General features: G+C 38.7%; 1 protein-coding gene across 3 annotated transcripts in view; it reads left to right on the forward strand.

Moving 5' to 3' along the window:
- Positions 1-24647, forward strand: part of LOC101160155 (membrane-associated guanylate kinase, WW and PDZ domain-containing protein 3) — a 129192-nt gene extending 104545 nt beyond the window's left edge. The window contains exons 5-22 of one of the 3 annotated variants that reach the window (XM_011475040.3): positions 1-66; positions 2071-2150; positions 2796-2853; positions 4064-4170; positions 11376-11567; positions 12151-12795; positions 14502-14533; positions 15127-15292; positions 15395-15489; positions 15873-16080; positions 17040-17222; positions 17357-17542; positions 18183-18279; positions 18800-18905; positions 20151-20288; positions 20919-21057; positions 21249-21338; positions 21491-22062. The exon at positions 1-66 is cut by the window's left edge and continues 94 nt beyond it. In XM_011475040.3, the coding sequence (XP_011473342.1) occupies positions 1-66; positions 2071-2150; positions 2796-2853; positions 4064-4170; positions 11376-11567; positions 12151-12795; positions 14502-14533; positions 15127-15292; positions 15395-15489; positions 15873-16080; positions 17040-17222; positions 17357-17542; positions 18183-18279; positions 18800-18905; positions 20151-20288; positions 20919-21057; positions 21249-21298 (2548 nt within the window). In that variant the 3' untranslated portion in view covers positions 21299-21338; positions 21491-22062. Of the gene's footprint in view, positions 67-2070; positions 2151-2795; positions 2854-4063; positions 4171-11375; positions 11568-12150; positions 12796-14501; positions 14534-15126; positions 15293-15394; positions 15490-15872; positions 16081-17039; positions 17223-17356; positions 17543-18182; positions 18280-18799; positions 18906-20150; positions 20289-20918; positions 21058-21248; positions 21339-21490 lie in introns of all 3 variants that reach the window. The other 2 variants (XM_011475038.3, XM_020703262.2) reach the window with 2 other exon arrangements.
- Positions 24648-24662: the final 15 nt, after the last annotated feature.

Consider the following 24662-nt stretch of genomic DNA (forward strand, 5'->3'; position numbering starts at 1 on the left):
CCTTGAGCCTCTGCCTCTCAACTGGGAGATGGCCTACACTGAGACCGGCATGGTCTATTTCATAGAGTGAGTGAGACGAAGCTCATGAGACAATTTCCTCCATGTAATCAATTCAGTCTTTCAAACCAACCACTTATTTTAAAGGATTCATAATGTAAAAAATATAAGGGTTTTAACATGTCAGGTATCAGTTGTTTTTTTTTTAACCAGCCTTTGAACATTTGATCAGAGACATTTGCAATAAAAAAACATAAAATGTCTAATTGATGGTTGATTTTAAAAATGAAAGCAATATTTACTTAACTAAATTGCCATGCAATTAATAAAATACATATTTTGGATATTAAAACAAATAAAATCTTTGTTTGTCTAAAAAAAATATTATACAATTTACATTAAAACTGATGCCAATCCGCTGTCTCTGCTTTATAGTCAATTATTTCTTGTAAAGTCTGTCAAATCTGTCAGTGGATTTTTTAAAAAAAGATGCTCATTTTAAACGCCAAAGATGATTTGCATGTAACAGAGAGCTATTATTATTTTCTCAATGGACCATAAGAATGCCCTGGGTAAAAAGGGAATTCATTGCCCAACTGCTATGACTGCATTAATTTAAGGCTGAAAATAAACCAAAGCAAATAAATTCTCTTGAGATTTTAATTAATTTGTTTATGAGCTTACAATGAGAAAAGGACAGCAGACATTGCCAGCACTCCACAGGGTAATCTACTCTGAGTATTGCAGAAGTTAAATGTTTGATCAAAGGTGCAAAAGGTCCCTTCTAGTGATCATAAAAAAGTCTTAAAGATGATCAGTTCAGGACAAAATGTTTCCTTCCATGTTAGTAAACCTAGGATTTATCTCCCTTTTGCCTCAAATACCTGGCAGTGTTTCAAAAAATCTGCTTCCATCTCAGTGTTAAGTTATTTTCTTAACAACAAGATAGAAATACACAACTTCTTTATGGAGCCCTTTTAGGTTTGATTTAATAAATCGCATTTGTTTTCCCGCCTTCAAAAAACAGATAATCCTGCTAATGTGTAAGAGAATGCATTGGGTGGTTCCAGAGCCTATTGGCTTAAATCCACTTATCTTTAAGTATAACAGATGACATTTTTGATTCTTCTTTTGTTTTTGGTTTGAGCATAAGTGATCCGTGTTTGGAATTTAGGGATTTTGTATTCACATGAGTTACTTAATATTCCAGCTGTAACATGCAAAGCATACTCTGATTAATAACGAGACCTAATGATATCCTACAGTCATCGTTGTATCCATGGGCATCAAACCCCACAGCTTTATTTTGGTTTACCCCCACTTTGAAAGTGTTATGTTTTGTCTGCAGCCCTCTGTTGTATTGACACTGCAGAAGCACAGGACATGTGCTTTCAAACAGATCTATTTGCCACAACATAGACACAAGTACATGTTAAGGTTGATAATAGTATTTTTTTCCTCAGCTTAATTCACCTGTTAAATTTTACCTGGATAGTTCCAATTCTACTTGCCATTTTTGTTACACTCTTAATGTTAGGTAGGGGCTGTAAGGGGCTGTAAGCTACCAGGAGAGTGTGTGAACAAAGGATGATGGGAAATGGCGGCAGGCTGTTTCCACACCAAAGGGCCCTCCACAATTTAGCAGTGAATTTCTCATGAATTACAGTTACTCTGCAGAAACTATGTCCTAGAAAACAACACATTTTTTTATTTTTCCAAATAACAGCATATTTATAATTAAAAGACCGGAATGCTTTTTCAATAGATCAAAAGATAATCGGAGTGGTACTTTAAATTATTCAGAAAACACTTCTCATTTTGCATAAGCTCTTAGTTAAGTTTTCATTTCTGCCCAGCCCTGCTGTTCATGAAAATCCCCCACTGTGGGCCTGACGAGAACTAAAATGTGGTTAAATTCAATAAACCTTTTGCACAAGAGTCTATTACACAGGAATTCAGCTGCTGTTTTTTTCTGTTATGGTTCATCCTTTTGTTTGATCCTTTTGCTTCATACCCACACAGCCACAAGACTTTATTGTTGATATTTACTGGCTGCTGTTTTGTGCTCCCCAGTCACAATACCAAGACAACCACATGGTTGGACCCCCGCTTGGCCAAGAAAGCAAAGCCCCCTGAAAAGTGTGAGGATGACGGTAAGTGCTGCAGATGTTAACTCCAGTACTCAAAATGACCAAGTTTATAGTCATCTCACCATCCCACCATTTACATGTTATTCTTGTGATTGTGCAGCTTGTCACTGATAATCTTCTGGCTTAAACATCATAGTGTAATGGCTTAATTTTTTAGGAAACGTGTTGCTGGGATCTGCTTAGAGGAATTCCTGACATGAATTTTCATCCTCGGGATGATGATGCAGTTTTAAGTGCAGACAGAAGCGGAGAGAGGCTAAGGGTGAAAAGACTAAGGTCCATCCAGCCTGGTTTTAATGCATTTTTGCAACCGGAGGGCTAGCTGGTGTCCTGTTTCTAAAAAGCAAGCTTTTTGTAACATTAAGAGCACTTTTCCCCCATCTTGTCTCTCCTTCTGTGTGACAGGTTTACCCGAGCATGATGCACATCAGTTATTTGAGCCGTCCTCCTCATTTAGTGTGCTCTGCCGTGTATTTATTTTCATGCCCGTTCTCTTAAGCTAAACATTTAAGTAAAGCAAAAGCAGATAGGACGCTCATCATTTCACAAGTTACAATTCCCACACTGAGTTTTCTGTTTATAAAATTCATTTTGGGGGTGTCATTTGTATCCTTCAGTACACAGTAGCTCACTGTTTTCTGTTTGCAGAGTTACCCTACGGCTGGGAGAAAATTGAAGATCCGCAGTACGGCGTGTACTATGTTGAGTAAGTTTAGCTGATGCTGTGAATCTCAATTCTTAATTTACTCATTAAAAACCATTTTATTCCCTTTGTTTACACCAGATGCACACAAGGGATCTGGTATGGAGTTAATATTACACTGTTTTTTTATGTATATGAGCACTAGACTGGCATAAATCAATTCTGTCTAAAACTAAATAAATGAATTGAGCATTGAGCTTGTTTTCTTTATCTTGGGTGAGATAGCTCCACGTTATGTAAAATGCAGAGAGGAAGCACTTACCTGGAAGACTCTGATCAGGATTTTCCTGTTGTTTATCAGTGGGTTGCCAAGTAAAACAGTGTGCCGTGACCTGCATGTGAACACTACATTGATTGCACTCTCGCCATGCAATGTGTCAGTGAGCTTGTGTGCATAGAACAGTGTGTACAGACCACTGGGTGTTATTTGTACAGTTGTGTGTGCATCTCTTATTTTGTGTACACCACGCACAATTAGAAATGACTGAAACAACCATTAGGTTCAACAGATCTTGTATCAGCAGAAGGGCAAAGGCGGGAAGTTCTTAAGTGAAACGCATGGAAGCAGCAGAGGGTGGGGGCTGGAGGGAAGAGCTGGCAATCTGTTGTGATGAAACAAAAATGGGGAAGCCTGTGTTGTTTTATTGCTCAGACTGAAGATGACAGCATCCAGAGTGGAAATGATACGCAAGACAGTTTGCACTGTTTGGACAGAGATAGTCAGTGACACAGATGACGATTGTGTCTGGCAAAATATGATTTGAAACGAGTTCAGTGTGGGAACTATAGACATAAAAGGAGTTAATAACCTCTGGTGTCTCCTATAGGATTGTAAATGGCAAAAATGAAGCCAGAAAGAAAAATGACTCATTGACCAGATTTATTTTGGAGTTAGAAAAAGATATTCTTACCCTCTAAAATCAGGGTCGAGTGGACGTTTGAGGATCTGCATTGTTTGGTTCGCTTTGATCTAGAAAATTTGAAAGAAGAAAGCGAGGACTTGATGGGAACAAGTAGTTTAAAGCTATTTTAAAGCTTTCATAACATGAAGAAAATACAGAAAACTTTATTTACATGTGTAATGTTTTATTGAGTTTGTTCAAACTAAGGAAACAAAAAAGGGTTCAGTTAAGAAAATCTGAAAAATCGGTGAAGAAGGTTCATTGAATAAAAAATGTTTTGATTCGTTGAGACTCTTGTCTCCTTGTTTCAGTCACATCAACCAGAAAACCCAGTTTGAGAATCCAGTTTTGGAGGCAAAGAAGAGACTGAACCAAGAATTGGCAGCGATGCAACAAGCAGCTGCAGCATCATCTCAAGGTAACAACAGCACTGAAGAAGGAGTCTCTCCTTAAATGTTTGAAGCTCTGTGTTTACACATGCAGCCCCCGGACGAAAAAAAAGTAAAGTAAATATAAAAAATAAAAATACAAAACATTAATCTTTATATTTAGCCAAATAGCAGATTTACAGATAAATACACGTTAAAAGGACAGCAGCTTAGGATAGCATGCAGTTGGAATAGAGAAATGCTCTGTAGTTAACTTAAAAGTCAGCAGCAGAAGTTATAGTGCCTGTGTATAAAATCTACTCTGGCTAAACAGACTATGGTTAGTAAACAATGTTAATGAAAAGGCAGTCAAAAGAAGCCCTGATTGGAAAAAAATGTCTGTTGAGTTAAATGTGATAAAATAACAAAAAAAAAACTAAAATTCAATAAATAAATTCAATCAGCTCTAAATTTGAGTCCTAGGAGAACTGCTTTGTTATCTTGGTTGTTTTAAGCGTTTTCTGATTCAGACAAAACCAAAACCTAGAGGGTTTATGAGTCATCTTCAACTACATGCTGTCATTTGTGCCTAATTGTTTTCAACATTGTTTCTTTATTTATGCATTAAATACATATGAGCTGGAATAGATTTTTTTTCTCTACCCGACCAAATAAACAGAAGTTATTGTACAACCTTCAATATAACAAAGATGCCTCTTTATTATGTGATTATACTTACAAAAAGCAAAAATATCTCATAGAATAAGATACTTTTTCAATATGCAATAGCTAAGGAAAGGTTAATCTTTTACATGTATGAAATTTGAATAGTCAATTTTTTATATCAATATTAAATTTTTGATATAAATGTTATTAATCATTATTTAAACACTTTATTTAAACACCTCTAGTGGATTGTCTGCAAAATGAAAAATGCAGTTTACCTCCAGAAAGTTGGGTAATCCAGTACCCATCCATCACTGTAAATGTGAGAATGCACCAATGAAATTGTGTCCACATCGAGATGTGCAGCATGCTTAGGCTTAATATTGCATCACTCAGCAGTCAGTGCAGTAAATGAACTGATAAGATTCCATATAATAAAACAGACTTTGAAGCTAAAATGAAAGCAAATTAAACTTTGAGATAAAGTAAAAAAATATATATAATTCAAAACAATCTAGTTATAACTACATACGAAAGTGAAAGGTTAAACTTTTCACTTGTGGTTCAACACTTTAAATAAATTGAGCTGTTCTCCACCTTTAATAAAGTTACACACTCAACTTGTTTAGCTCCCCCAAAAAAAGAAAAGTTAAATTGATGCTTTACTTAGACCTTAAGTTTGAGTTTTACCGACGAAGAGTGCGGAAGACAAATTTGCATGAAATCTTTACCATAGGAAGCACATCTCCCAACTTGGAAACAACTGACTTCCAGTGTTGCTCCAGTTCTAAATTGAGTATTTTTCTTTCTTGCGCTGGTATGTGTTTTCTGCTGTTGTTTCCTCTGCTGCTATCAACATCACACATCAGCTTTCAAATGTCACTCTGCCAGAACCTGAGCTCATCCAGACAGTTTTTCGCAGACGTTTATGAGTCATTACCAGCAGCTCGTACCTTACCATGGCTGCAATAACATGCCTGAACTTTTCTCCAGCACACCCGAGGGGGAAATTTGTTCCCACCACAACAGCTGAAATACAGTACGGCTCCTAAATGACACCTACCTGCATGGTTAAACTTTCTGGCATGCTGGAATTTCAAAGCAAAACAAGGAATGCACAAAAATAGTTGTTTTTGAACTAGCAAAGTTGCATTGCTATTAAAACATGAGTGCTACATTGCACCTTCATCCATCATCATCATCATTTCTTTATCTATAAAGCACCTTGCACCACCAGCCAAGGAGGTGAAGGGTGAGGGTTGTTGACAAGGGTTTTAAAAACTTGTAATTACATGTATAACTTTAATTACTTTTATACCTTTTTTCAAGTCACTGCCTCCTGTATATCAAAACAAGAAATTCCTGTTGAACTTGCTAAAATGAGCACATTTTGCTTCTCCTCCTCTCGTGCTTTAGCAAGCTAATATTTTTACACTACTTCAATTCTGTTTCAAATCAGATCTATCTTTTTTTTTTTCATTTATGTCTTAAACATATTGGACACAAACATTGGCTAATTGCAAAAAAATGGAAAGATAATGTCATTACTTTGGCTTTTGCTCATTGTTGATGGAAACCCTTTTACCTCTGCCAGCTTGTTCTGGTTAATGTTTTTCTGGAGTGAAGACCTTGGAACATCTTCATCTCACCAACAATCAACTAAATGTTTCATACTTTAAAAAAAAAAAAGGTAGCTGTCAAGTTTTGGTTTGCTTTTTAAGTTGACCTGCTGATAATCTCCCGCGATGAACATCATCAGTTAGGTCCGCTTTCATTAAAACGTATGTGTAGTAGTTAGAGTAGTTCTGGTGTTGGAGACAGACGAGCTCATGGTGCCAGCGGGGTTTCCAGAGGAGTGAATGAAGTGGTACAGTGGAGGAGGATGGCTTTGAACGGTGCATGTGTCAACAGCTGGTGGAACAGCCCGTTACAGAGGCTAAGCATAATCAGACATCTATCTCCTCAGGTGTGTGGGGATTTAGGAAACCGCCATTCCGCCACTGATTACTGATTACACAGCCCACTGAGCTGTCAGACACTTTCTATGATGAAACCAAAGTTGCACTACTCTGCTGTTTCACCTCAGGCCCAACCTCAAGCTTTCACAGTTTTCCATGAAAGTCAATATCTTTTGTTTTGTTTTAAAAATACATTTTTGGCTAAATCAGTCTTAACTGATCCAGTATGCATTTTAGTCATATTTCTTCATTTTGAAAACACAAACAATTCTGTATTTTAAAACATTGCATGCTCCTTGGAGGCATTAAAGACCCACTCAGATGAGAATCCTGTTTTTGGTGTTTTTAACATGTTCTTGTTGCATTTTCTCATGATGGAGGGCATACAGTACAGACCAAAAGTTTGGACAGACCTTTTCATTCAAATGAATGGGAAGGTGTGTCCAAACTTGTAGTCTGTACTGTATATAAAGAAAATTAGGACAAAAATATATTTCTGAGTATTTCTTTTTTCAAATCATTGTGCATCAGGAGCACATGAAAAGATGCGTTAGAAAAAGCTTATGGGTGTAACGTAGAACCAAGACACAAGCTCCCTGCACTGCCCATTCATAAAAATCAGCTAGATCGTCTTTTTTTCCCTCATCTGAGCTGGCATCTGGCTCAACACTTTACATCTGGATAGTTCCAATATTGCTCACCATTTTTGTTGCACCAGTAATGTTTTAATGCACCAGTAAAGGTTTGGTTTGTGAGAAGCTGGATGCTAGCAGGAGAGAGAGTGTAAACAAAGAGAGGATGAGAAATGGGGTCAGGCTTACTCACCCCAACAGTCCTACCCACAACTCAGAAGTGGATTTCTCATGAACTTCTGCAGCAAGTTTTTTATTTTATTTATTTTTTAATTTTATTTTTAAAAACAACAAAAATGTTGTTTTTTTTGTTAATGTTTTTTGTAAATATTATGTTGTTGTTTTTCTAAAAACAACATAATCATAAATAAAAGACCACTGGGAACACTTTTACAATAGATCAAAAGATGATTGGAGTTGAACTTTAGGATTCGTTCAATTGTTAATTTGAAGATAAATAATATTTGTTTTCATACCACAGCTGAACTTGACTTTTATTTTTCAAACTCTATTTTTGTCTAAAAGTTTGTCTCCATCACATTGTTTCTTTTGTTTTAGTCAAATGTTGACCAAGAGTCTATTTGGATTTTCCTCAGAAAGATGACCTTTTGGAAACATGCATTCCTGTCACTCTGCTAATGTTGTTAGACAGAATTTTCTCATTATTCTGTCACTGAAGATTTGCTCTGTTTTTGACTCACACACAAAGCATATTCTCTGGTCTCCTGATCCATTGAATGGGATTTGACTGGCCTGTGATTTCCAAAATCTGTGTCTACTTTTTTTGGAGACTTGTTACAATGCAGTCACACTCAGACTTGAACAAGTCATACTTCCTCACTCTATCCTTGCCCCTTCATCTTTCCTGTTTATCTGTGTAAACATCTGCACTATTATTTTGACCCTCTTTGAAGAACAAAACATTAAAAAAAAATATTTAAGCAGGTTCAATGTCATTATGTATTTATATTTGCTTGAGCCACCCAATATGAACATCTGGAGTCCAAACTGACTGTAATGAGTTGTACTCAGCTGTTCTGCTGTGGATATTTTATGGCTGGTGAACCATTTGAATGTTTGAGTGCACTTGCATTTTAATGCCTCTCACGATCAGAGTTGTAGTATTTATAAATTAGGGGAGATCGAGAGAGAAGTGCACGTTTTTAGCCTGTTATAATTTTTAAAAGGATTTTTGAAATTGAAATGCACATTACAATTTAAAATGACAATCCATCACCTGTAAATCAGAGACCAAGATTTACCATTTCTTCCTTTTTCAAGTTAAGGAAACAGATTAAAGTCCCACTTAGATCATCTTTTGATCTGTTGTAAAATGTTTCCCAGTGGTCTTTTAGTTATAATTATGTGGTTGTCTTTTTTTGGACAAAATGAAAAAGGTGTGTTTTTTTCTATAGTTTCTGCAGTTATTACAAATTTGCCTCTGAGTTGTGGGCGGGACTGTTGGTGTGGAGTTTGACTTCATTTCCCATCATCCATTTGTTAACATTCTCTCCCACTATAGCTTACAGCCCTTTACAACCCCAACCTAACATTAGTGGCGCACCAAAAATAGCAAGCAATATTGTAGCTATCCAGCTGAATATTTTTGTGCCAGATGTCAGCTCAGACGAGGAAAATGAAGTTGTACATGGATCTATTAATCTACAGGTGGATGCATCAGAATGAATCAGAGCAAGAAGCTTGTGGCCTGCCACTTTTACTTTTACATAACAACTCCAAGCTTTCTCAAATGACATTTTTCCGTCTGCTCCTCTTTCACAACAATTTGAATAAAGAAATACTCAGAAACACAGTTTTAATCCTAATTTTGTTTATACAGTATACGTCCTCCATCGAGAGAAAAATGCTACATGAACATGTTAAAAGCACGAAAAACCCAATTTTCATTGGAGTGGGTCTTTATCTTTGGTTTAAAGTATAGGATTCAAAAATTAGACTTCGAAGTTCTTTGTAACGCCTGTAGGAGAATTATGTAGTTGTCACATGATTTTGTTTAGAAAAAAACTGCTGATAGTCAGTTGGAAATTCAGAAATTTTCTGGAGACAACAAAAGCTTTAGAGTAATAATAATAATAATAATACATTTTATTTATAAGGCGCCTTTCTGGGCACTCAAGGTCGCCGCACAGCATGTATACAGTATAAAATACAATAAACACTTAAAACAACAACAACAATTTAAATAAATACAAAATTAAATAAAAAATATAAAAACGTGAAAAGGTTAATGTTTAAGTGAATAGGCCATTTGGAAAAGATGAGTTTTTAGCTTTGATTTGAAATGTGGGAGTGTGTCAGTGTTGCGGAGGTCAGGGGGGAGTGAGTTCCAAAGCTGGGGAGCAGAGCAACTGAATGCCCGGCTCCCCATGGTGACAAGACGGGCAGAAGGGACAGAAAACTGGATAGAAGAAGAGGAGCGGAGGGAGCGAGCAGGTATGGAGACATGAAGGAGGTCAGAGAGATATGGAGGTGCAAGGTTGTGAAAGGCTTTGAATGTGTAGAGCAAGATTTTGTATTGAATGCGGAATGGGATGGGTAGCCAGTGAAGCTGTTGAAGAATAGGTGTGATATGGTTGATGGAGGGAGTGCGTGTGATGATACGAGCTGCTGAATTCTGAACCATTTGAAGTTTATGGAGGGTTTTTTGTGGGAGACCAAATAGAAGAGAGTTACAATAGTCCAGGCGGGAAGTAACAAGACTATGTACCAGTACAGCAGTGGACTGAGTAGTGAGGAAGGGACGTAGACGTTGGATGTTGCGTAGATGGAAGTAAGCTGATCTGGTGACGCTGTTTATGTGAGAAGTGAAAGAGAGACTACTGTCGAGGATGACACCCAAACTCTTTACCTGAGGGGAGGGAGAGATGGTGGAGCCGTCAATGGAAAGAGAGAAATGGTTGGTCTTGCTCAGGGTGGATTTGGTGCCAATCAGAAGAAGTTCAGTTTTATTGCTATTGAGTTTTAAAAAGTTTGAGGTGAACCAGGATTTGACTTCATTGATGCAGTCAACCAGTGCTAATGGAGGCAGTGTGGAGTTGGGTTGGCTGGAAAGATAGAGCTGGGTGTCATCCGCATAGCAATGGAAATGGATGTGGTGTTTTTGGAAAATTACCTGCCCAGGATGTCCCCTGTCTTCTCCCACAAGTAGGTTCCAGCAGAGCCCAGTGACCCAGAAAGGGACAAAATGGGTTTAAAGGATGAATGAATGAATGAATGAATGAATGAATGAATGAATGAACATATAAAAAATGTAATTTATGAAAGGAGGTTTGACTGATATTCGCCGTATCTTTAAGCTTTTGAGTCAAACAAGAAAAGAAAGGAAAAAAAAACATCAAGGAGCGTCAATGTAACTGTTGGGTCTATAATAAAATTGTCTGGTATTATGCAGGGTAACCCTAGGAGTTGGTCATCCTTTGAATCCATATTCCACAGCTGCTTCACACTGAAGTCACCATTACCCTTTAACTGTTCCATACTGGAGCTTTAAAAAGTTGACGTTTCTGAACTTTTTTTGCCTGAATCATTGATTAAATTAGGCAGAAATCAAAAATAAAAAAAACTATTAAAGCAAATTACTTTTAGTCAAAGGTGATGTCCCTCTCTTGCTCTACAGTTTTTTTAATGGTGGTAAGGGAATAAATTAGTCCCTTAAGCTACAATTTTGCCTTTTTATCTTTCTATCTCAACTCATTTCTTGTCAGGGTTGCACAAAAAGGTCTCAGTTGATGAGTTTATCAAGTTAAAATATGGATCACGCCTATTAACTTTAATTTACTAATTAATATGTTGATTCACATCTCACAATGCGTGTAATTAAAGTTAAGCACAGGGGTGGATGGATTTTGCAGTCTTTAAAAGAGATATATAGGTTTATCTGTAATGCTACATTTAAATGTGGTGGACTTTCTAAATGGGAATTTTAGTCAGAAAGCCTGTCATGCTCTCATAAATCTGCAATACTTCTTTTTTTCTTAGGCAAAGGAGCTTCCCCAGGTTTCACTGCAGACCCCAGCCAGCTGAAGGGAGAGTTGTACCACACATCTCTGAAGAAAAGCTCACAGGGTTTTGGATTCACCATCATTGGAGGGGATCGAACAGATGAGTTTCTGCAGGTGAAGAATGTGCTCAGCGATGGCCCTGCTGCTCAGGACAACAAGATGGCATCCGGTGAGAAATGAGATGTTTATGTGCTAAAAAAAAATTAACATTTGAGAAATAAGCCAAAACAGGAATGTTCTGCAGAGACACTTGGAGGTGCTAAATTTACCTTAATGGTTCTCATTTAACCTGACAGTATCCCAGGGGTTCAATAAGATAGTAAAATGAACTCTAGCACAGTTGTATATAAGCAAGCAGTCTGATCACTGTGGGAGTCGTGCCTTAAGCTGTGTGTGTGTTGAACTGTGTGTTTGGGTGTGATCGTTTCGAGAGTATAATGTGACAGGGATCTACAATTGTCTCTGCTCTGCAGTTGTTGTGGGAGTACTGCTCAGGACTGCACAGCAAAGTAAAGATTGAAAGGGGGAGAATGAAGCAGGAATGAATGAGATAAAGGGAAATAAAAGCAATAAAGAGGGCTGCCAAAGTGGAAATACAGCAGCTGCAAAGGGGAAAGGGACATTTCACAGGAGTGATGTCTGACAAAGGAAGCACAGCTTTGCAAGAAAATGTAGAAGAAGTTATGTCTAGATTAAAAATTGGAGCAAGTATTCCCTTTTGTCACTCAGTTTTTCATTTCCTTTTGTGTCAGGTGATGTGATCGTTGAAATTAACAGGATGTGCGTGCTTGGAAGGACACATCCAGAGGTGGTAAAGATGTTCCAGTCTGTTCCCATCAACCATTATGTAGACATGGTTCTTTGCCGCGGCTACCCCCTTCCTCCTGATGTCGATCTAAACAGTGATGACCCGCTACCCCCTCCTCCCCCTCCTCCCGGAGCTCAAACCCAGCAGGGTTTGCATGGGGGAGAGGTGGTGACAGCTGTGCCCCTCATCAACGGACAACCACTGCTTGTAAAAGGGGATGTTCTCCACGGATCCTCACAAGATCTCCACTACGTAACCACTGATGCCAGCGGCCGCCCTGTTGTGGCCACAGTGCCAAATGGTAGGCAGCCTGATAGGGAGGTGGCCACTACAATGCTTCAGCCAGAACTGGTAAGCGTGCCGCTGGTCAAGGGACCAGGAGGATTTGGGTTTGCCATAGCGGACTGTCCACTTGGCCAGAAGGTGAAGATGATCCTGGATGCACAGTGGTGCCGTGGTCTACAGAAAGGAGATGTAATCAAGGAGATTGACAGACAAAACGTCCAAACACTTAGTCATGCACAAGTGGTAGATATCCTCAAAGACTTCCCGGTGGGCAGCGAGGTCAACGTACTGGTGCTGAGAGGAGGTAAAAGGCTGAATCGACTAATATTTTCTCTGTCTCACTCTTTGTTCTGTGTTTGCATCCGTCTGTTCTTCTGCTCCCTGCTTCTCTCCTGCCTGTCTTGTTGTTTTTCCTCTCATTGTATCCATGTGTTATTCTCATTCATTTCTACCCTCATGTGCATTACATAATGTACTGTTACTGTTGATGCAACTTCTGCAGTGCCCGTTGGAATTCAGATCATAGTGCTGAAACTGACAGGAGGTGAGATGGTGCTGTGGTTGGTTTGGGGGGCACTGAGTGAAAACACATGATTTCGTTTTAAGGGCTGGGTGATGCCACTTTATGCAGCCTGCATAAAAAAATCACTGCTGCCTTTTTTATCCACTTGATAGATCCAAGAGCACTTTTCTAGCTGCTGCAGATGATGATCTGACTGGGTCCTTCAGTGCTATATTTCTTCCCGTCATATGCAGCTTCTTTACATATGCAAACTGCACACCCCAAGCATTTTTCAAGCAGTCCTCTTGTGTGCATCCAGTCAAAATGCCCGTGTTTATGACAACTCCCAGTGAGGCGTAATGCACTCTGTTACAAGTCTGAAAGCAGGAATTACATAAGTGCGAGGATGTGCTTGATTTCAAGCAGCAGCGGGAGGAGGGAAGGCACCCTTCAAATGTCTCCTGCTTACATCTCCTGCTGCCCCAGGGGGCTCACTGCGCAACTCAATGAACTCCGGATTGGCTTTGATCATCAGCAAAGCGCAAGGGAATTCTGCATGCCTCTATAGCCGTGGCCTTACTAACGTCCATGGCTAAACGCCTATAGAGGGACTGTCCTCCAGGGCCTCCTCCCATAACCACGCCTTAACCTCCTTCTATCATCTCTGAAACGCCCACACTACTCACACTCAGGGCTGCAACCTCACCCCCATGTGATCCTCGACTGACGCACTGCATGACTCCATCTATGAAGGATATGTGCTAAGCTTCATGCAGTCTTTATAACCAAAGAGCTAATGCCAGCTTAAACCCTCATTAGACAATGGCCTTTGGCATGGAAGAGGCTTCCTGTCGGTATGTGTTTGCGAGAATCATGAGCATTGTTGTGGTTAAGAAGAAGACAGGTGTGATTTAGTTTAAGAATACACCAAGATTTTCATAGCTTGGCAAATAAATATGCAGTACTTTATTCTTTTTGCAGTACATCAGGCTCCATTTACCTCACATTGGGTCTCATTGGGCCAAGCATTAGCCCAAGCCCTGAGGGATGCAGACTCCGAAGGACTATTTGTTAATTTGATTAATGGGGGGAGTTGAGGAGGAGTGACGGTGGGTGAAGGACTATCTGAGTAATTCAAATGAAACATGCGAAACATGTGGGTGGACCGGACAATTATCACAGGCCAAAAAGAGATTTATCTGTCATGGTATTACACGCATGAATCTTCTGTGCCTTCACTAGCTCTTTTAACTCTACAGACAGTTTCCATTGTGTGGTCAGTTCAAGAACTGCCATTATATTTCATATTGACTATGAAAGTTGGTTAAAAATAAATCTTAATAGAGCTTTCTTTTGTGGGTACATCATTGGGGGTATAAGTACCTTACTCTATTTGTCCACAGCTGTTGTGTTAGTCAAAGAGAGACTGCCATCTGGTGGATGATGCCTTTAGTGATGGCTGTTGATTCCCAAATCTTAAAATATGTTTTGTCTTTGTGTGTCCATAGGTCAGACATCGCCTGTGAAGTCTTTAAAGCCTGTGAGTAGAAACATATCTCTTTCTTTTTCTTCCCTACTGTCTCACTGGGAGAACACATCCTTCAGTTTAATTTCAAAATGTTTTTGTCCTTCGGCTTAACTATTAAGCCTCTCTTGCATCAAATTAAATGATAGCAGGAAATTTGAATATTGATTATCTTTCTCAGAGTCTTCTTTTGTTTGCTCCCAAAAACAGTCTTAATTACCTCTTTTCACTATTCATATTCAATGGGCTATTGTCTGGGGATTGCTGCGGTAATGAGGCATGGATGAGACTCTTCAGATATGGTGGTATCATTAATACAACAGTTTTAGATAAAGACGCTGGCCTGTCTACATGAGAAGGCATGTCACACCCTTTGGGAAATCATTACTCAGTTCCCTCAATCAAATCCCAGTGGTTGGCACTCAAGGCATTCAAAGAGTGATGAGAAAAATCAAGACAAAATGTGTTTTGTTAATGAAGGAGCCAATGAACTGACCTTTTAAGTCTGTTACCTCAATCATTTCTTCAAAATAATGAGCCTCCTAAAACGGAATCTGTGATGTTCTTCAGAGATGTGTAGACATGACCGGGCCTGTGTTTGTTGTCAGAGACAGGAACTAACGGCCAGCATGGAGACGTTGGATGGAGTTACAGATGCAACCCCCCAGGCCTTGACTTACCACTCCAATACAAGCACCCTGCGCTCCTCCGACTCCCCCAAGCGAGAGGCCACAGAAATGTACCTGAAGTCCAAAGCCCTTCTGGAGAGCAGACGTAAGAGCAGACTTCCCTTTCATTATCTGCCCTGTAACATTTCCACTTGTGCTACTTGAGCCCTTTATATCCCAGTAACTAATGCTTGTGATTCATCAACAGAACCTCACACCAAAGACATTGATGTTTTTCTGAAGAGAGACATTGAAACAGGCTTTGGCTTTCGTGTTCTGGGAGGAGAAGGTCCACAACAGCCAGTGAGTAACACCAATAGGATTTAAAAGGATTTGCTCATGATTAATGTCATTTCTTTTACTAAATTAAGTGAGAGACATCAGCTTTTATCCCTATCTTTGGTGCTTAATGGGTGTGATGTTCTTCCTTTTCCACTTTCTTTTCTGCAGAAAAATCTATAGTTCTGTTTTTGCAATAGATGGAGGGAAAAACATTTAAAGAATAGGCAATGTTAATTACTTTTTCTAATCTTTGCTTGAATACCAAACAGTCATCTGAAAAGCATAATTATAAAATAGCATTTAATATATTTTATGAAAAAAAGTATTTAGATTTGTGATTTAAACAGACAGCCTCATTATTTCTGTTTTCCAAAGTCCACTCCATGTTAACAACCCTTTTTCAGAATGTATTTCCCCAGGTGTATATCGGGGCCATTGTGCCCAATGGAGCTGCGGAGAAAGATGGTCGTCTCAGAGCAGGAGATGAGCTCATTGGGATCGATGGTGTGATGGTCAAAGGCCGCTCACACAAACAAGTGTTGGACCTTATGACTAACGCTGCCCGTAATGGTCAAGTCATGCTGAGTGTTCGTCGCAAAGTCATGTACAGAGGTGAGCAGCGACACAGACGACACCTGAGGACATGTGTTTCTGCTTTTAGATGACGCCTCAAGAGACTTGATAGTGTCATTGGACATGTAAACTGGAATGCTTTGAGGTTAGGGATGAGCTGGTGTCACACATTTCTGACTGAGCTGTCTGCCTAGGAGGACTTTGTGTTAATGTGTTTTTTCATTCAGCTTCCTAAAAGCTTTTGCTTCATACAAAATAATCTCTTAACATCCTGGCTGAACATAGAATTATGCCACATCCAAATCTAGCAGTGCAGTTAGCAACAAAGTCTGCATACATCTGCTAGTTACCTTTATACTCATGAATAAATTAACTTATAAAGCTTTAGGAGAGTGTTTCTCTTTTTATGCCATTTTTAGTTAAAGCTTCACTGTTATGCTATTTACATTTATAATGTAACAGTGCAAATTTAACAAAGTAAAGACATACACTTTTGAAAGATAAGAACACAAACCAACCGTTTGTCTCCTATTATTTGGGTGGTTGTCTACTTGGAGGAAAGTAAAAACTAAAAACCTTTCCAGGAATGGATTTAGTTTGAAGGAACCATCTAGCCTTGTGATCAATAAGCTGATGATCCTGCCAGGGAAAAAAGCTGCCTGTAACTACAGGCAGCTATTTAAATGAACTTGAAATCATTTGCTGATGCAGAAAATTGTTCAATATATTCCAATGAGCCTGTTGACCCACAAAATCGGTTGACCTGTAATGCTGATCACCATTTTTTGCATGAGCAGTCAAAGTCTTTCTTGCTATTCCACTTTGACTTTGCCTGCACTAAAACTAGGAAATTCACACTCCTCTTAACTGTCCTGTTAAAACTTTCTGGAAACAAAGCTTGATTTGAAAGTAATTACAGCTACCAAACAACTGAACAAAGTAAAAATGTAATGACTTCTATATCTTGTAAAATATTATCATTATCACCATCAAACCAGATGTAGCTGATGACGAGGGCCAGGAAATGGCTCCTGTTCTGGTCAATGGCTCCCCCAGGCTACCTCGCATACCAATGCCCAGTGCCCTGGACCACGAGTCTTTTGACATCACGCTCCACCGCAAAGACGCTGAGGGCTTTGGATTTGTCATCCTCACGTCCAAAAGCAAACCACCACATGGAGGTAAGATCCTTTTGTTTTGTTTTTCATTCGTGTTAACCAATACAAAGTCAGTATGGGCTTATGACAGCTGTAGTCTGTCTTGGCTTAAGAGCAACAGTCGTTATATCTCATTTATCCCTGAACTGTCTTTGCAGTTATCCCTCACAAAATTGGGCGTATCATTGAAGGCAGCCCAACTGACCGCTGTGGCCTGCTGCACGTCGGAGATCGTATCTCAGCAGTCAACGGCCGCTCCATTATCGAGCTCTCACACAATGACATTGTTCAGCTTATTAAGGATGCTGGCAATGTTGTCACCCTTACTGTGGTTCCTGAGGATGGTGAATGTCTTTGTTTGCCCTTAACAGTGTTTCTTGGAGATGTTAATAGGCCTTATTTCTAAAATTCATTATCTATGAGTGATAAATTAATTTTGCAGCTTTAGCAGATAATCAAGTCTGCATAGAATTTGAATAAATTAATGTGTTAATGCTCATATTGAAAATTTAGTATCAGAAAAACATCCAGTAACTGAAATATTCATCTTTGGGTTTTCCTTTAAAGGACTGAATACATTAAAAGAGAATGACTCAAATAAAAAAATGTCACTGGAAGACCCTTTTTGCAGAACTCTCAGGGTAAATCATTTGAAATGAGAAAGGTTGACAAATCAAATATGGGAATAGAAAAATCATGTTTAGATGTTTTAGTTTCAGTCAAGCATCTATTTTCATACATTATTAAATTAAATCTGCTGTTGATTTTGGTGTTAATTTATGTAATTCAGGCTTTTTTCCTGGTATACTGAAAAATACTTTAATACTTAACTTTTTTATTATTTAGCAACTTAGAAGGTTAGGATAGTTGTGCTAGTTGGTGGAATCTCAAATCAGTCTTTATGTATTTATTGAAATATTTTTAAATAACCTAAGTAATCAGATTTGCAGCATAAAGATGGAGTAATTTTTGAATGTATTTTAGAATATAAGGGCCCTCCATCTGGAGCCAGTTCAGCCAAACAAAGTCCAGCTCTTCAACATCGAGCCATGGGACAAAGATCAGGTCTACTGGATGATCGGTGAGTATGATGAAGACAGCATTTGAATCCCCGCGACTTCTGCTGTTGTTGAAGGGTTACTGCTCCTACATGCACTCCTGGCTTTGAAAGACTGCAAAGAAACCACTGACACTAGCAGAAAATGTCTTCAAAACCTCCTGAAATAAACATTTTAAAAGAAACAGTTGTCCTATAAAGATTGTTCCCCAAATTCCAATTTGCTTGCAGTGCCAACATTTACCTGTACTCTGTAAAAGACATTGCCATAACATTTTTTAAAGTTTTTTTTCTTTTGTTTAGGAAAAAGCAAAAAAAGAAATTAAAAAAATCACACATTAAAGCATTAAGGAAAAAAAATCTAGGTAAAATGCCTTGTGCAGATAATGTACAAATTCATGTTTATATTTTAAAAAAAGTAATCCTTGCTTCTGGCTTGCAGCATTTAATTTAATTTTGGGATTTAAAGGGAATCTTTATTAGGTAGGTAGCCTGCAGCTGTTTTTTTGGAACAGATTAAAGTGAACAGATGTATCCGTTGTAGGTATAACTTGGACCTGGAGGAAAAAAGGGAAGGACAGAGCAGATCAGAATATAAAACGCTTTCACTTGGTGAGCAGGGAGCCCTGTGTGTGACCGGACCCAACCAGGTAAGACCAAAATGTATATTTTATCTATATATTGCTTTAACAATTCTCTAAAACCTTCCATCTTGCAGGATAAAATGTATTAATAATTTTATCTTTTTGCTTGAAAAAAAATTAAAAAATTGCTTTGGTCATTATGGTCATTTGATCCTTGACTGTTAAGAATGGAAAATCTAGAGATATCCTCATAACCTGACACTAAAATTATTCCAATATTTAATTTTATGCTATAAAATAACAGAAACACAATTATGTAAAGAAAAAAACAGTTTCTAGGATGTCACCTGTGTCTGAGACAAACAGAAGATGGATGGATGGTTGTAATGAACAGCTTTGTTGTTATTGTTGCTGTCAGATTAGGTACATGAATCAATCAATCACAGAGAATCAGCAATTTTTTTTCTACTCGAAACACAGTTTCTGCTGCTTCCACAGTGATTGCACACCATTTCTATGAAATATGAGTTCATCATGACAGAGTAAATTACACGAAGAAGACTTGAAAATATTTTTAGGAAAAAAAGGTTGTTTGTTGCAGCCTGGGACCTATGAAGCTGTGAATAATTTCTATGTGCTGTTTAAATATATGTTAACAAACAAAAAAGGTTGAGAAGCTAGCTTTTAATCTTCTTACAAGATGTCGACCTCCCACTAGTTGTCATCCGTGAAGTTCCACAATTTCACTGTGTCCACAAAACAGCAAAGGACTTGAGAGTAGCAAAATCAAATATGATATCTAGATCTGTTTTTTGCTGGAAAGGCTCTATCTTTGTCTCCTTTGATACTAAAATGATCCTCAGGCGTGTTGGATGCTTGAGATGTTTGCATTGGCAGTGCCCCCACAGTAGATGGCGCAGTTGGCCTTCTTTAGTAAGCTGTTCCACTGGTTTTCTCAGCTTACCTTGATGTGATCTAAATGAATCACATTTACTCATCCTTTGCATGACTCTTGAACTTCCTTGAATTTGTAAAAACTGCAACAATTCTTCATAGTTTCTGGCAAAAATGTGCTTTCAACTCAAGTTTCATAAACAGCTGTTGTTTATTTTTGTCTTCAGCAGAAAAAATTATATTTGTATGTTTTGCACTTCTTAGTCTTTCCATCATAGTGCTTTGAGTTTTGTATAAAGAGCAAAATCAATATATTAGAATTCATTCTTTACACAAAATCCATAATAAGACCTTCCAAACTGTGTAAAGTAACTTTTAGTGTTAGGTTGCATATTGAGAGTTTTGTTCTGTGCCCAGGGTTGTCTTACTGTGGAGTTAGAGAGAGGTCCTAGGGGCTTCGGCTTTAGCTTGCGAGGGGGCACAGAGTACAACATGGGCCTCTACATCTTGAGGCTTGCTGAGGATGGGCCTGCTCAAATGGATGGAAGAATTCATGTAAGTTCTCTCTATGTTGCAGTTTCATCCTAGTTGGAAGTTGCAGTTCTTTTTGTAAATGTTAGTGGTAAATATGTCTTCATGAAAAGATATTGTATGGCATCTCTCCTTTGCTTGGTGGGACAAAAAGGAGGTAGAATTTTCATGCACTACACCCAGTTGGATAGAGTCCCGCATAGGGGTTGAATACAGAAGTAATGATGAAATAGAGAGGAAAGATCAGAGGGTGTGAAGGCATAATTTTCCCAGTTCATCTGAAGTAATGAAACCTTTTGTAGGTGGATGACTCTATACTTGACCCTGTTTTATCTGCTAATGGTTCAGTAAAATTTCCCCATGAGAGCCAGATTATCATATCATCATTATCAAGAGGAGATGGAAGACTGCAGAAAGGGAACAAAGTAGAAGCTGCTCACGGCAATCAGTCTCATGACCTGGCAAACCGTAGCCTGCAGGAATGACTTTAGCTGTCCAAAGGTGGTGACTGATGTCCAAAGTGATTAGAGCAAAATTAACTGACATGTTCACACGCTGCATCCTGAGATATTTTACCATCTCCAATAAGAAAGCTCACTGCAGGGTTTCATAAGCATGCTTGATGGTTTAGGTGTTTTTCTGCCCTGCTGACAGGTTGGAGATGAGATCGTGGAGATAAACGGGGAGCCAGCTCGCGGCATTTACCACACAAGGGCTATTGATCTGATTCAAGCTGGAGGAAACAAAGTGGTCCTGCTGCTCAGACCTGGAGCAGGACTTGCTCAAGACAGCAGTGAGTACTAAATTAGGACATTTTGAGGGCACTTTGGTTTCTGTGACTATGTAATAGTTTGTTAACTTTTAGTGCTTAATCGGCAAACCCACCTCCAGTAATTTATAAATTCCTTATTTGATTATTTTTGTGTTTAATAAATCTGTAATCATCTGATTTCTTTGGCTTTTTTTTCTTGCTTTTTGATGCAGGTAATTCAGCTTCCTCCTCTGTGTGCTATTACACAGAGCACCAACATTAACAACATCCCTGCTTTTGCTCGTCTCTTCTCTGTAACCTTGGTAAAACTTCTCTTCTCAATCTTTCCCTCCTGTTATTAACCCCTACAATAACATAACATTCTTCCTATACTTTAAAATCCAAAAATCTATACTTTTTGTACTATAAACAAGTTTGAGTGTTCAAACTTTATGAGCTTGTGCTTCTCTTTCAGATCATCGTGATCAAAAACTCAATTCATCCCCAAACTATTCTGAAGATGTATTTTTCTCCGCCTCATCTCCCCAGTCCTCTCCAAATCCAAACAGGGCTTCCATTTTTGTGTTGTCACCCCCTTCTGGAAAACTGAATCATTCTCAGAGCTGGAACACCAGATCCCCACAAAGACCATCGGCCCGCCGCAGCCGGGGTTTAAGCTCAATTGAGGAAAACTGTGAGTGGACGGACAATAAGGTCAACAGGCTGTCTTCGGTTTTTTATGATGATAAGTTCTACAAGAGGACGAGGTCCGCAAAAGTCTCGAGAGAGCTAACCAGCCCAAAGAATACAGCGGATACATTTCCTAAAGCCAAAGAGCAATGCCACAGTCTCCATAAGACAGACAGTCCGGTACAGGAAGCAGAGCTGAGCAGCAGCAGAAAGCCTCAGACTCATGCGAAAACACAGACAGCAAGCCTGAAGAGGACTCAAGTTGTCCAACAGCGAGCAGTATCAACTCTGCAGCAAACAGAGCATCAACAAAGCCTTCACAGGCAATTAAAGCATTCTTTGAGCAGTGACAACCTAGAAGGTGAAAAGAAAAGTAGCAAAGATCCTGAGATCCGAAGATTTTCTCAGGGTAGAGAAAGAATCAAATCTATCCGTGAACAAGACGGCTCGAAAAGAAGGGTAATGAGAGAGTCCTTATTCTCTGGAACAATAGGAGGGAGTGAGAAAGGCACAGGAAAAGACTCAGGGTACAGAGATTTTGATGGCATGGGCCAAACTACAGAGAACAGAAACTCCAGGAAAAGCCCCACAAACAAAAAGGAGTCATTTTTTAAAGACACTTCAAGTAGAAATGCTGCAGGGTCAGCAAAGGAGCCCAAAATACGTGGGGATAAATTGCTCAAGTACTATGAAGAAATTAGGAAAGAAGATATTGTAGCTTCTGCAAACAGCATGCCAGGGGGGCTTCAAAGCCCAAAGGAACCCATTAGCCCTGGCCCTTGGAAGGTACAATGCTCTGCCAAAATCCTCTCTAAAGCAGAGGTCCTCCAAGGCCTTTGTGAGTGAACTGTCACCAAGAAATAACCTGTGCAATGGAATATTTAACAATATCTTCAGTGGATTGTTTGTCAGAGTTCTTCCATGAAACACAGAAATGAAAACACTGAAGTTAGGACAAATGAAAACATTGTGCCACTTTCCTGGTCTATGGACCACAGCTGGACTAGACTTGTAATGTGGGAGCGCTGTGAAACACTGAGGCATGTAGCACCCCCTCTCTGCCTTGTCCGCTGCTTTGGCGTCTTTGATGTGGACTTCAGCAAATGTGGCACGCTCTGGGCCTTGTCAGTCAAGACATTCTGAAATGTGGAAAGATCCCGGTCCTCAGAACATCCTGTGGAACAAACACAACCAATTTAATGCAATGATCCATATGCAAAGAATTGAGACATGCCCTGCCTCTGTTCTGTATTGTACAGCACGTGGGATTCTCGCAGGGTTTTGTTTATCCCCATTGTGAAATATTTGGACTTTCTTTTCTTGAAGTTTTACACAACTGCATGCACTCTGTTCTCCTGTTTTCTTTAATGCACGTGTTCAGCCCATTACTGAGGGTAAATCGCTCTCTTGTTTGTAAATCTCATTCTTGACACCAGACAGACGTCAAACAGAATGGAGCAAAGGTTTACTGTACCATTTGGTCTAGACTGTTCTTTGGGTATCACCATGACACTCATCCATACAAAGGAAATCATCTAAAGACCAGAAAACTTGTGGTTTGCGATCTTGTTTACCATGTGTATAAAAAAGAGTGTAATTTATTGGGATAATAGTTAATACTCTATGTATATGTAGCTGTACCAAACCATTCAACAATTTTTATATAGAATTAAAAAAAAAACTATTTGAGCTGTCACCTTATTTCCAATGTAACTGAGTGGTAGGAAGAACCATTGCTCTTTATAGTTCATGACATGTAGAGACTGGCCATCAAAACTGCTGTGCTGTACCAAATCTTTGCTATCACTCAAAAAAAAAAAAAAATTGTAAATAAATAGAGAACTTAATTGTCATTGCACTGCACCTGCCCTTGTAGCATACACAATGATATTTTTTTCTTTATGATGTGCATTGTTTACCGATGCTTTTCTTTTACAGTGCACTGATATTATGTTTTTTTTCAGCAGACCCTTCATGGTTCCTAAAATTGCCAAAATAGCAGATGATGTAAAGTTTTTCAAGCTCTTAGTCTTGTCTCTGATTGTTTAGTCATTGCCTGTTGATGAAAACAAAAATTAGGGTTTTAATTGTATGTATCTGTCTATTCTGCTGTGGAAATGTGTGCCAGGGTAGCTTGAAGTATCATAGAGGCCAGAGTGATGTAATGAGTTTCTGATGTTAAAAATGCTTCTGATGTAAGACTGGTATTTAGCCAAATCTAAACATTATTTATTGTAGAGTAGTAAAACAAGTATGAGACAAGTACTTAATAATATTTAAGTGTAAAAAACAAAATTAAACAAAGATGAGATTGAATATAGTGAGAAAGTTTAAATGCTGTACTTTAAATAGATGACATATTCAGGAAAGCTCAGGGATTGCAGAGTCGTAGCATGTATGTGAAAGTGAATGACAACCAAAAAGAGGTTTAAGTTGGTGATTGTACAAAAGAGTATTCAGGTTACGAATCTGGTTGCACTCTGAACCAGAAAGTGTGTAGACCTTGTGCAATAGTTGGGCATGTATGAGTACCTCTGAGTGTCAGGTACAGGGCTGTTCACTCTGGTCTCGAATCAGAAAAAAGCTCTTTATTGTCTCTCCTGCTCTGTTGTATCCCCTCGTTTCATTTTGACCATTTTGTATCTGATCTTTGCATCATACCGTGGCCTTGCATTGCTTCATTAGAAAAAGAAATCCTTGTGGTATCTTCTACATTATGTAGGGACAGTAGATGTAAATGTTTGTACATTGTACAGCACCTTTATAAATATTTGGTGGGTGCTTTTTGGGGTGAGAAAAAATAGAGGTATGTTAGATCTCTATTATTTTTTTATGTGGGAAGAAAAAAGGGAAAATATTTCAACTGGACTGAAAAGGGGAGACTATAACCTTGACATGGTATTCTGTTCATGCACTGAAAATAAAGTTTTGCTGAAAACATTTATTTGTGTATTCTT

This window comes from Oryzias latipes, chromosome 5 (assembly GCF_002234675.1).
Source record: "Oryzias latipes chromosome 5, ASM223467v1".
NCBI classification, from domain to species: Eukaryota; Metazoa; Chordata; class Actinopteri; order Beloniformes; family Adrianichthyidae; genus Oryzias; species Oryzias latipes.